This window comes from Poecilia formosa, unplaced genomic scaffold (assembly GCF_000485575.1).
Source record: "Poecilia formosa unplaced genomic scaffold, Poecilia_formosa-5.1.2 Scaffold613, whole genome shotgun sequence".
NCBI lineage: Eukaryota > Metazoa > Chordata > Actinopteri > Cyprinodontiformes > Poeciliidae > Poecilia > Poecilia formosa.
The window spans coordinates 85,070-97,750 of record NW_006800552.1 but is presented as its reverse complement, the minus strand read 5'-3'; the positions used below and the strand labels follow the sequence as shown (position 1 = coordinate 97,750).

Below are 12,681 nucleotides of genomic sequence, written 5' to 3'. Positions count from 1 at the left end.
GTTTCAGACTGAAGGTTAAATCTGTTCCAACATTTATTTCTATTTATTTGATTGCTAAATGTTTGACATCCTGAACTTGATTGCTAAGCAAAGTTGTCAGGTTTTTTGTGGTTTTAATGATCCTTTTATTCCATGAAGAACCTTTTGGATTACCCTGTGTAAGAATCGTTCTGTATAAATAAAGTTGCCTTGCTTGGGATCATCATTTTATTTGAACATGGAATCAGTTGTAGTTCATGTTGCTGTGATTTTAGATCATTTTTCATTTACTTTTGAGAGTCATCATGTAGAAGAAACCTCTGCAATTTTTCAATTGAAATGAAATGTAGATAAGAATTAATTCTCTCAAAATTGATTCTCCTTTGCATCTGTTATAGAACAGCTTTAAAAGATGCCTCTTATTTTTAATCAGAAACAAGCTTCTCACTTGGATGGAAGTGATTTTAAATCCGTACCTCAGAGAGGTGTCAATACTTTTTATTTCTTTAACTGTGTGTAACCAGGATAATTTTTACATTTTGTTAGATTCAGTTTTATTTATTTTATTTAAAGATTTAATTAAAAAATAAAAATCCTCCTTTCCTTAATTTATTCAGCACAAACTAAACCTCGCGAGAACAACAGTATTCTCGCGAGGTTTTAAAGTCACATGACAGCTGCACGTCAGCGTCCTAAATTTACAGCTGCTGCTTATATGGCTGATGAACAGCAGCCTATGGAGGAGATGCTGTCAGATGCTGATATGCTGACATGTGAATGTTCAGCCAAAACGTTCAAGCGACCACAGTTTGTCAAGTGGGAACTGGCCAGGTTCCCATTCAAGGATTCTACTTCAAGATCTAGGATAAATCCTAGACTGTCTGGTATCATAACGTCCAGGCTGGCGGATCACAGAAATACCCTATCAACTTCCTATCACCGAGGAACTTCTTCCGAATTGGTTGGAGACATTCAGCCAAAAATCTTCACTCTGGCCTGGACCACTCTGAAAAGAACTGGATTATTATTTTTGTTCATTATTCCTTTCATTACCAGCAAGAAACTGTTGAACTCCTTGGATAAAGGAAACTATTCTGGACTTCACAAACTGTTTGAGTAACCTGTATATTGTAAATATTAATACAATTCACTAGTTTTGCACCATCTGGTTGTCTGTGTTTTTACAATTTGCCACTTCCTCCAGCAGACGAACCTAATTTAAGAATTATTCTGATTGGATCCAACTTGGATTATTTACTCAATTATCCTAATGTTTCTTGATGTAATATAGGTTACATGTGGTAATAAAGCTTCAAATTAATCAGGTAAATGTAGAAACATTCGTTCGCCGAGCTGCTGTTCGCCTCCAGTCCAGCAGGGGGCGGAAATGGACCAATCAGCTGCTTTGTCTCAGTTTGACCCCCAGCGGAAGTAAAACAAAACGGCTCCAGCAGCAGCAGCAGCAGCAGCTGTGTTGTGTTTTCGTATTTCAGCTGAATATCTCAGTTACCATGTCTTCAGTTCAGCATCTGAGAGATTTTATCAGAGAGAGACTAACTGCTGCTGCGGAAGAAATCTTCATTCAGGTAGAAAAAACCATCGTCCGCTACGAGGAGGACATTAAACTGATAGAAACCTGCTGGAATAAACCTCAGATAAAACTCACCACGACCGGTAAGAAACCCCAAAAAGCCAAACTAACAAGCACTCAATTAATCCCGTGCTTAAAATTTGAAATGCGGAAATTTTGAAGAATAAATAGTTGTAAACAAAGAGCAGAACAGTCAGGATTTTCTTTCAGCTCCAGGACAGCAGTCGGTTCTGATCCGTTAAAATAATCTGAGAACAAACTCCGAGTTTCAGTCCAGAACAACTGATATGAAGATCAACCGACCCTCAGTGTTTAACTTGAGTCATAAACCACATTATAAACTGTAATGTGGTCAGTTTTTAGCTTTTGGAGTATTTACTAAACAGTAGGAAAATAAAATGTTTCAGCTCCAAACCTGCTGATTAGAGATCAGATCCAATCAGAAGAAGAGCTGCAGACTGATTGGATCAGACAGACTCTGATGAATGAAGGAAGAGAACCACAGGGAAAAGTATTTAGTAACATCCAGATCTCCTTAGTTTTTGCTCATGTAAATGTTTCAGATCTTCAAACAGACTTTGATATCATAGATAAACTGATTAAACTGTTTTTAAGTGATGATTCAATTATTGAGTTATATAAAACGAATTTAACTCGTTACATCCTGAACTAAACACATTTTTGGTTCCATTTTACTTCCTAAAACCAAACCTGATCACTGCCTGACTGAGTCATGAAATCTCTTAAATAGAACCTGTCTGACAACATGAAGTAGGCTAAGAGATCTCAGGAACCAACATCTCTAAAGAAATTAAACACATGAAGCCCTGAGGAGAAACAGCTGCTTCTTCCTGCAGCTCCATGATGGTCGTCACTTTAATGATCTCCATCATTCCTCTTCCCTGCAGAGCGCCCAAATCATCGTTTCCATGGTGAGGATGGGGTTCAAACTGACCAGAGTGCCAGTGAAGAACCAGAACCTCCACGTTTCCAGAGGAGCCAGCAGGAACGTGGGCGTCTCCATCATCCAGACAGCCAGAAGGAACCAGAATATTCCTGGTTGAATCAGAACCAGCAGGAAGCAGAACCTCCACAGGAGGAGCCGCGGTGTGCAGAGGTTAAAGAGGAGCTGGACGAACCAGAACCTCCGACTGGACCGAACCAGGAGGAGGTTAAAGAGGAACAACCAGAACTGCTGCAGATTAAAGAGGAGGAAGAGGAAGAGGAGGCATGCAGCAGCCAGCAGGTGGAGCAGTTCATCCTGAAGCAGGAGCATTTCGATTTCACCGAGCCTCTGAGCCAGGAAGGCGACCTCAGTGAGGGAGAACCCAACATCCAGCGTCTGTACGCCGTCAGCTTCCCTTCGGCTGGGAACCAGAGCCACGAAGAACGCAGCTTCCCCGCATCTGATCCGACGGTGTCCGCCGCCGATAAATCGGTCAAATGCGATGTTTGTGGGAAAGTCTTTAAGAAGAAGCATCACTTCAACCGCCATCAGAGGATCCACTCAGGCGTGCGGCCGTACGCTTGTACGATCTGCGGGAAAGGCTTCACGCAGAGCGGCCACCTGAAGAACCACATCAGGACCCACACCGGCGAGCGGCCCTTCTCCTGTGACACCTGCGGGAAAAGTTTCTCTCAGGTGGTCAGCCTGAACGTCCACATGCGGATCCACACCGGCGAGAGGCCGTACGCCTGCGAAATCTGCGGTAAAAGTTTTACGGTGGTGACCAACCTGAACTTCCACAGGGGAACCCACGCAGACGAGAGGCCGTTTCCCTGCGAGACGTGTGGGAAAGGCTTTGGGAACTACACATCGCTCAAAGCCCACCGCAGGATCCACACGCAGGGTCGGCTGCATTTCTGCGAAACCTGCGGGAAAAGCTTCACCAAAAACGCAGCGCTGAAGGTCCACACGAGGACGCACACGGGCGAGAGGCCGTACCTGTGTGAACGCTGTGGGAAATGTTTCATCAGTAAGGGGGACCTGAAAGCTCACGTTAGAACGCACACCGGCGAGAGACCCTTCACCTGCGGGACCTGTGGGAAAAGTTTCATCCAGAGAGGAACTCTGAACGTCCACATGAGGAGCCACACGGCAGGAACAAACACCAACACTGACTGATGGTCACATTTACTCTGTTCTCTTTACTGAGCAACTTATTAAAGTGACACATGTCCAGATGGTTCAGACAGCTGGACCAAGTGGGGATGAGGAGAGTGTGGCTGCAGACATGAAGGATTCTGAAACATCGAAACTCAGTTTTCTGAATTTTGATTTGATGGAACCTGGAAACGTTTCATGGGAGGAACCCGGACCAGTTCTGGTGGAGATGTGAGGCTACGTTCTCACCGCTGGTCTTAACGCTCAACTCTTTTTAATTCCATTTTCTGTGTGGCGTAGGGCTGCTGTAAACAAATATTTTAGTAATCGAGTAATCTATCGATTATTCTTTCGATTAATCGGGTAAGCGGATAAAAAAAGATAAGATAAAACATCGGTAAATCTAACACCAGTGTTGCTATCACATTTCAACATCAGTTCAATTTTTCAAATTTGAGCTTCCCTAACAGTTACTTTTCTGTAGTTTAGAAAATTAACTTGTAACAATAACAGCTCACTTTCCAAGTTAACCTGAAGAAAAGTCTGAAATTATATTCAATGTAATAATAAAGAGGTAAGCTCACAAATAGCCCGTCTATTTATGAGCAGGGGCTACTATGAAAAATGTCTAAACTCCAGCTTTCTGTTTATGATTCATCTTCAGTCAGTTTAATAGATGAACTCTCACGTCGCCCAGACATTTATGTTTGTGTTCATGTTGGCGACGGGATTTGACTCCTGCATTCATCCACACAGAAACATCTACAGGTCAGTAACGTCACGATGCGCTTCACCACCCATTTGTTGTGACCGGGATGATATGAAGTTTATTTTCCGGTATTTTCAGTAAAAGCTGCGCATCTAAAGCCGCCTGCCGTGTTCAGCCTCTACCTGTAGAAATCCTCCTCAGCTCTGAACCAGCAGCTCCGGAGCAGAAAGGCTGCCGGACTCCCGGATCGCTCCGGTCACTTTAAGGATGTTTGTTGGTTCCCAAAAACGATGAAAACCCGAAATTATCACCAATCAGTAAAATCCCCGCGGGCCGAACTGGAAGATTGGACGTTATGCAGCTAACACTTAGCTTTCCTCAACAACTCAGAGGCGGAAGTGAGAGCGACGCGCAACGCAAATAATGTCCCGGCTGGAACACGGCGCGCTAAATGATAAAACAAATTAACGAAGCTTCGAGGCAGGTAAATTTTCTTCGAGGAATTTTAATAATCGAGGGACTCGAATCACTCGAGGAATCGTTTCAGCCCTAGTGTTGTTGCTCATGCTACTAATTTAAATTCAAACGCCATCAGACTTCAGTGTGAACGGTTTACGACCCCAAAGCGACTCGCATGCATTACATTAAAATAACAAATAAGACGTCTCACTTGATAAACTCTGTCTGGTGCCTTTTGGTTAAAACATGTTTGTTCTTCGTTCAGTGAAGCACCAGAGGGAAAAGAAGTGAAGCTAATTTTAACTTTGACCCCAGAGGAGCCTTTGGATGTACCGACCCAACATGAAACTAAGATCCCAAAACCAGCACAGTTACTGAAAGCAGGAATAATCCAAACATGCGACGCATTAGGAGCTGTTGCCATGGATACAGTGTTTTCAGCTCTGAGCTAAAGGCTTGAATATAAATGAGCTTTATTAGCTCCTCCAGTGACGCCTCATGATCAGCAGAACAGATTCATTTATTATATCATCAGACATTCAACCAGTTGGAATAATAAACTGAACTGTTGGACATTTTCAGCAACATGGTGATTGAAGTTGCATATTTAGATGAAAACTGAGCAGGAAACAGGATATCATTGGTAAACTAATGTAAAATGACTAAAGGTAGAAAGACGACAGTTTGATGTGCCAGTTTATTCATCAAAGGCAGCTCTAAGCTAATGGATTGGATCTAGTGATGTTACTGACCATAAATCAGTTTGATTTTATTGAAGAATCATTTCTGTTCTTAAGTCGGATCAGTTTGAGACGTTTGCTGTCGGCTCCAGATGAGATCCTGGAAACAAGCAGAGCTGCAGAGTCCAGAGACATTTCTTCTTCTTTTAAAGCTTTCTACATTCAGAAATGCAAAAAAGCACATTTATCTGTAACTAATCTGTTTTTCTGTTAAACTGAAGGTCTGGACTGGCAGCATAAGTGAGCTGGTTGTTAAAATATATTTTTAATAATCCCATTGTGACTTTCTGAGTTCATGAAGTGTCCACAGATCTCCTCCCAGCCGTTTCCATGGAGACTGAATTGTGTTTTCATGTTGCTTGATGTTTCTGTTATGGTCTGTAAATAACTGAAGTTTCGTTGTTAAAGCTGCTGGACATGGAGAGGCTGAGACAGATCAACCAACCAAACGGCTCATATTTAACCTGAAGGTGCTTTAAGTGTGAACATTTATACCAGCAGCTGCTGCACTTTTTATTTTTGTTTGTATTCTACCTGATTTACATGTTTCTCATTTGTATTAAATAAAATGTATACCTGTCACATTAAACACTATATTAAAGATCTGAAGTGATTTGTCGTGGTTTGCATCACTTTTCATACTTGAGGGCTGCTGTGGATTAAAACCCAACATGACTGGAAACTGAAGGGTTGGTGGGAGAAACTGGAATAACTGGGAGCAGAAGAACATCCCATAATAACTCCTGGATCATTAGGAAAGATGAGGCTGGTGTTTAAAAATTAAAATATGTTAGGTCCAATTCTGGGAGATTTTATGTGTCACCAACAATGAACTAGTTCCATGTCAAAGTATGTAGAAAAACCTGTGATTTAGAATAAATATTTTTAGGTATAATTTGTAAATTCTTTAAATTCAAGAAAGGTAATTTAGGAAAACAAATTTAAAAAATAAATTTCTTGAACTGTGGTTCAAAACGTCCACAGAGTTAATAGTATTCTGTCTGTTCAGTAGAAATGTCTCCTGACGTCGTTTGTCAGTTAAACAGCTAATAGATCTGAAAAATATAAATATAAATTTGCAAATTCAACTTTAAACACGAAAACATCTTTTGTCTCTCATTAAGGACCAATCAGTGGCTTCACAGCTGCCATCGTTCTTCTTCTGTGGTATTTTACATGATTCTACCGCACACCAAGTTTTTCTGAAATCCTTACTGTGAGTACCAACACAACAGTATTTTATAAGATTTCATCTTAAGCTGAATCTTTGTTTGGGTCGAGCATCAATTCACCTAAACAAGATTTTTCTTCTGTTTTTTCAGTATTTTTGTTTAAGGTGCTTCTGGCATGACTTCAGACCAACAGGTCCAGGAGAAACTAACTCAGTATTTTCTGGGTTTATTTTCATGATGTGCAGAGTTCAGATTGTTCTGATGATGCATAAAACAGAACCGCAGATCTGGATGCTAACTCACCGTTAGCCGTTTTTATCCCAGTCGACATTGACAGATGAATCAAACACATCTGGAACTCAATTTTTCAGTTATTAAGTGTTATGTTTAATGGTTTATTACCTGACTAATCCAGTATATTTGTGTAATCATCTCTGCTATAATAAAATGTTTTCTGCTGAATCCTTCCTGGTGTCTCTGTTATTTTTGTCTCTGGTTTTCGTCGGAGCTGATTGCTGAGCTGTGAGTTCAGCTCTGAGCTGTTTCTCTCTCAGATGAAGAACACAGGTGCTTCCTGAACCATTGTTTCAGTCGATGCTTGTAACTGTCATTGTGTTATTAAAGTGAGAAGCCACAGCTAACGGTGTGGAGGCTGCAGAGCACAAACCCACACAGCTGCAGGAAAGGAAGTCTGATTGGCTGGTCTAAAGCTACAGATTCAAATCTGCTCAATATTGGAAACATTTTCTCCCATTAAATTTTCATTCATAATCAACTGTCTGTTTATCTTTTTTAATAAGACATTGAGGCTTTGTTGGGATTTTCACCTGAGCTTTTTTTGTCTTTATTTTCTTACATGTAGGATCCTGGAACTGAAAGGTTATTTGTTCTTAAATACATTTTTATTAAAACTGGTTATACAAGGATATAAAGAGGAATCCTAAGTACTGAAACATTTGAAAAAAAGAAAAAAACTTTACCAAAGTTTATACCAGGGATCTGCTACTTTTACAGTCCAGAACCATTTTTGCCCTCATTCCAGCCAAACAACTAATTTAAAACTACAAATATTACACTGTCTTTGGACAATTTTTGCCAAGTATCTGCCACAGGACACAATTTTATTTCTCTTTTAGGCAAATAGAAAACATAAAACTTTAGCATTTTATTTTATGGGATGTTTATATTTCTGGAAGATCACATTAAAGCACATTTTTGGATCTAATGATGAGAAAATATTGCTGCTAGTTTTAGCATAATTATGTCTTATAAATTCAATTCAGTTATTCCATGAAAAAATGTGAAACTCCTTAACCTGCACTTGCTATTCTGTCTATTTTTAAAAACATTAGCAGTAACTTTTTTTTTCCCAATTTAAGCTTGTTAGTTTTTACTGCCATTCTGCTGTTCCCCTCCAGTCCTGCAGGCGGCGGTAAATGGACCAATCAGCTGCTTTCTCTCAGCTTCACCCAGCGGAAGTGAAACAAACAGGCTGCAGCAGCTTCTGGAGGATGGTTGTGTTTTCATTCATTTACTGAATATTTCAGGAATAATGTCTTAATTTCCTCAGCTGGGAGAGTTCAGGGGTTAAAGAAAAGCTTCTCGTTGGAGGAAAAGATGGAGGATGATCGCGGAGCGGAGGATCCCTGCTGGGAACCCGAAACAAAACCGCAGAGAGTCGGTATGTATCCAGACAGGCCTGTTATAGCTGAGAATGTAGACAAACTCTATAGAAAGCATAAGTTCCTCTTGCTTATAAAGGTACATGTGTGTATTTGATGCTTCATAAACGGACTTTAGAGCTGAGGCTCTCCTCCCGTGACGTGTTTAATGTGGATTTACTGGCGGTGTTACAGATTATCTGGTGGCCAGATTAATTTAAGGTGGCAGGTGTTTCTGTTCAGGACCCATTTCACCGAACCAAAACAACAGAAAGAAGTACAAATCACTGCAACACACGAGGTGATCAACACATTTATGAACAGAACAAATATTGAATTTACAACTGATTAAATAACATCACCAACATAGAGCCTGAACATTTTGTGTATTTGATGTTTCAGAGCCTGAGGATCATCAGTTAAAGATCTAAATGAATCTCTAGATGCCAAATAACAAACAGATCCTACAGCTGACAGAAATGTTAAGATAAATAAAATAAAAGCTTTAAGAAAAATAACTGACTTTATTATTGTTATTCTTTTCTCCTTCATCCTGTGTGATATTTAAATGTTTATTGTGATGTGAAACATTAACTGATTATTGATTGTTTATGTCTTTCCTTGGCGACAACTGAAAAATATGAGGGTCAGATGGAGAAAAACTTAATTTTTGTGTTTGACTTTTATTTCCTTCTCATTATAGAGTAATAAATAATTATGATATAATTTAATTTTTAGCAGACATCTTCTCATCCAAGTCACCGTAATACTCTGAATAAAAACCCTTTATGTTCTTTACTACAGGATTTCTGTCCGTATGTTCAGACCAACGTGATTCAGATTCTCCAAACATTTTCCTCAGCAGCTGATCTGGTTTGTCTGCTAAAACTCCAGCAGCTCAGTTTCCTGAAGACTGATCATTATGGAGAACCTGGTTCCAAAGAGGCTGTACTAAGACTGTTGCATTAATGCAGTCATGATGAAACAAAAGCCTTAATAATTTAAGCTCAGTTTGTAGTTTTGGATTCAGCTGCTTCGCTTTTGGTTCTGGTGGATTTTGGACCTCAGCTGACTGGTTCTGTTTATCCTCAACACTAAGATCCTTCTGGCTGCTGCAGCATCACAGGCTGTCAGAAAGAGAAGAACTCATGATTTAAACTAATTCACATCAGTTTGAATCATTTAGAATAAAGTTGAACATGTGATTAATCACTGTGTAAACAGTGAAAATATGAGTCTGAACTGAAAAGTTAAAAAATTGTTTTAGTTAAAACTCAGAAATTTAATTTCATCAAGTTGATTTAACAAGACAAACATTTTCTAAACATCATTTTTTTCTGATAGCTCAATAATCTTAAATTGAGTTATTTAAATAATTAATTACGAGAATAGTCACAGTATTACCAGAATAAAGACGAACAGGAGAACCAGAATAAAATAATAACATCAAGAGACCAAAGTGAGCGTCTCAGTTTGTCTGGTTTTCTTCTAAATAAACCAACTTGTTGCTCCGTAGTTACAAAGTTCTGCTGATGATAATTTGATGCTGATGTGTTAAAACATGAAATTCTTCCTTCTCTGTAAAAGTATAACTTCACAAGATGCTCAACATGGATTCACTGCCAGTCCTAAAGTCAGCAGTGGAAACCAGTAAAACCAGTAACTGGATCCTTCCACCAGCTGATTATTGGTTTAGTATTTTATAGACAGACATTTGGGGGCTGAGTATTTAAGTTTTTATTTTTCTGCACCATTTGACTGAATAACATCTGGATCCGGATCCAGATGTTATTCAGTCAGAACTCAACAGTTCTGACCCGTTAGACTAGAGAGTCCAGCTCCAGAACTGGACCAGCAGAGCCTGCCGGGTTTTAGATTCATCTGAAATCTGACCCGGTATTAAACGATCAACAAGTTAATGTCTGTTTTCCTTTTTCCTTCAGATTTTCTAAATCAGCATGTTTGGAAGGAGGAAGAGGAAGAGGAGGAAGATCTCTCTGAGCAGCTTTGGACCCAACAGAACCGCTCAGTTCTGGACCAGGAGGAACTCAGACATCCAGGTATTAAAGAGGAACCGGTGGAACCAGAACTTCCTGATGCTGCAGAAGAACAAGATGAGCAAGAACTGGCAGATCAGAGGGAACCAGAACATTTACTGATCAAAGAGGAACAGGAGGAACTGCAACTTTCACACGTTAAGGAGGAACCAGAACCTGCAGGATTCGGATCAGATCGAGGGGAACCAGAACATTTGGTGATTAAACAGGAAACAGGACAATCAGAACCTTCACACATTAAGGAGGAACAGGGTGAACTAGAGCTTTCATGTGTCGAGAAGGAGCAGGAGGAACCAGAACCTGCAGCAGAACCTGCAGCAGAACCTGCAGCAGAACCTGCAGCAGAACCTGCAGCAGAACCTGGTGGACATTCAGAACGGTCCCAGTTTGCAGTCGACCATGAGGAGCCTCAGCTGCTGTCCTTCCTGATCCACAGCAGTCAGCAGATCCACCAGCTGTTGGTGACTCACTCAGCTGATGGCTTCATGGACTCCTGGTCGGATCAGAGACCCGGCTCCAGGGAATCAGAACCAGGCCTGGCTCATCTGTACAGCCAGTCCGGTTCTGAAGCTCAGGGCCGGAGTGAGGCAGGAAGCTGCGGTCCTGTGTCAGACAGCCGGGTCCGCTCTGACCCGGAACCACCCGTGAAATGTGACGTCTGTGGGAAAGTGTTCAGATACGAACACAGCCTGGTGGAACACCAGGGAGTCCACTCAGGCGTGAAGCCGTACGCCTGCAACACGTGTGGGAAGAGCTTCACGCAGCCCAGCGGGCTGAAGGTCCACATGAGGATCCACACCGGGGAGAGACCCTTCACCTGCGAGACCTGTGGGAAGAGCTTCCGCTACAGCAGCCACTTCCACGTCCACCGCAGGACTCACACCGGGGAAAACGCCTTCAGCTGCGACACCTGTGGGAAGGTCTTCACTCGGATCCGCAGCCTGAACGTACACATGAGGTTTCACACGGGCGACTGGCCGTTTTCCTGTGACACGTGTGGGCGGGGCTTCAGTAACGACTTCCAGCTGGACGTCCACAGGAGGACGCACGCCGGCGAGTGGCCCTTCTTCTGTGAGACCTGTGGGAAAGGATTCTGCAGGCGCTTCAGTCTGAAGGTTCACAGGAAGACGCACACAGCTGAGAGGCCCTACAAGTGTGAAACCTGTGGGAAAAGTTTCCGTGACCCTTCGTATTTAAACGTTCATAAGAGAACCCACACAGGGGAGAAGTACTCCTGCTCCACGTGTGGGAAGAGCTTCACCCAGCTGGGCAGTTTGAACGTCCACAGCAGGACACACACAGGAGAGCGGCCGTATCTGTGTGTGACGTGTGGAAAAGGTTTCATCAACAGCAGCCAGCTGAGCCTGCACAGCAGGACTCACACGGGTGAGAAACCGTTTTCCTGCGACGCCTGTGGCCAGAGCTTCTCCAGGAACAGCAGCCTGGTGGTTCACATGAGGACACACACCGGGGAGAGGCCCTTCCAGTGCAGGACATGTGGGAAAAACTTCACCCAGTACGGCGTTCTGCAGATCCACGTCAGGACCCACACCGGGGAAAAACCCTTTTCCTGTTCGGCTTGTGGAAAAAGATTCAATCAGAGCGGCAGCCTGATCAAACACATGCAGGTTCACACTCAGAAGAAAGCTGCTCCTCTCTGAGCCTTCAAAACGTAGATCTACAGGTTAAAGACTTTTAGTTACCATAGACCTGGAGGGTAGATGTGGGTAACTCATCTGGTTGCACCAGCTTCTCTGCTGGGTTTCCATCAAATCGCTTCCTTAAAATTCATTTAACCTGGTTAAGTTACAGGTCAGTGAGACACAGTTAAAGTTTGGTTTTAGTTGGAGATATTATTTCTGCCATCAGCTACATTAATATGATCTCCAAACATAACAACAAAGAGTAAAACATGACAGGAAGATAAACAAGTTTAATTCAAATGAACCAAAAATATGTTTATGTACAAAGGAGGAAACATCTGATTCCATTAATGATTCTCTGAAATCTGAACAGTTTTCTATTTCTGTTCCATTTTTTAGTCAAATGTAGTTTCCTCTTCATGACACCAAGCTGCATGGCTTATCATCCATCCATTTTCTATACACTCCTGTCCTTAGTGGGGTCAGGAGGTGCTGCTGCCTCTCCAGGGAACGAGAGGCGGGGACACCTGGACCAGTTACCAGTCTTTAGCAAATCAACACAGCGG

At 41.9% G+C, this 12,681-nt stretch overlaps 1 protein-coding gene across 2 annotated transcripts; it reads left to right on the top strand.

Moving 5' to 3' along the window:
- Positions 1-1,293: 1,293 nt before the first annotated feature.
- LOC103130192 (oocyte zinc finger protein XlCOF6-like) lies at positions 1,294-12,485 on the top strand. Of its 2 annotated transcripts, XM_016665727.1 has the most exons (3): positions 1,294-1,653; positions 2,479-3,647; positions 11,252-12,485. In XM_016665727.1, exons 1-3 carry the CDS (start codon positions 1,491-1,493, stop codon positions 12,131-12,133), a joined length of 2,214 nt encoding a protein of 737 aa, XP_016521213.1. In that variant the 5' UTR covers positions 1,294-1,490; the 3' UTR covers positions 12,134-12,485. The 2 variants fall into 2 exon arrangements, with proteins under 2 accessions (XP_016521213.1, XP_016521212.1); XM_016665726.1 differs by lacking the exons at positions 1,294-1,653; positions 2,479-3,647 and adding an exon at positions 8,208-8,435 and having other exon boundaries at positions 10,359-12,485.
- Positions 12,486-12,681: the final 196 nt, after the last annotated feature.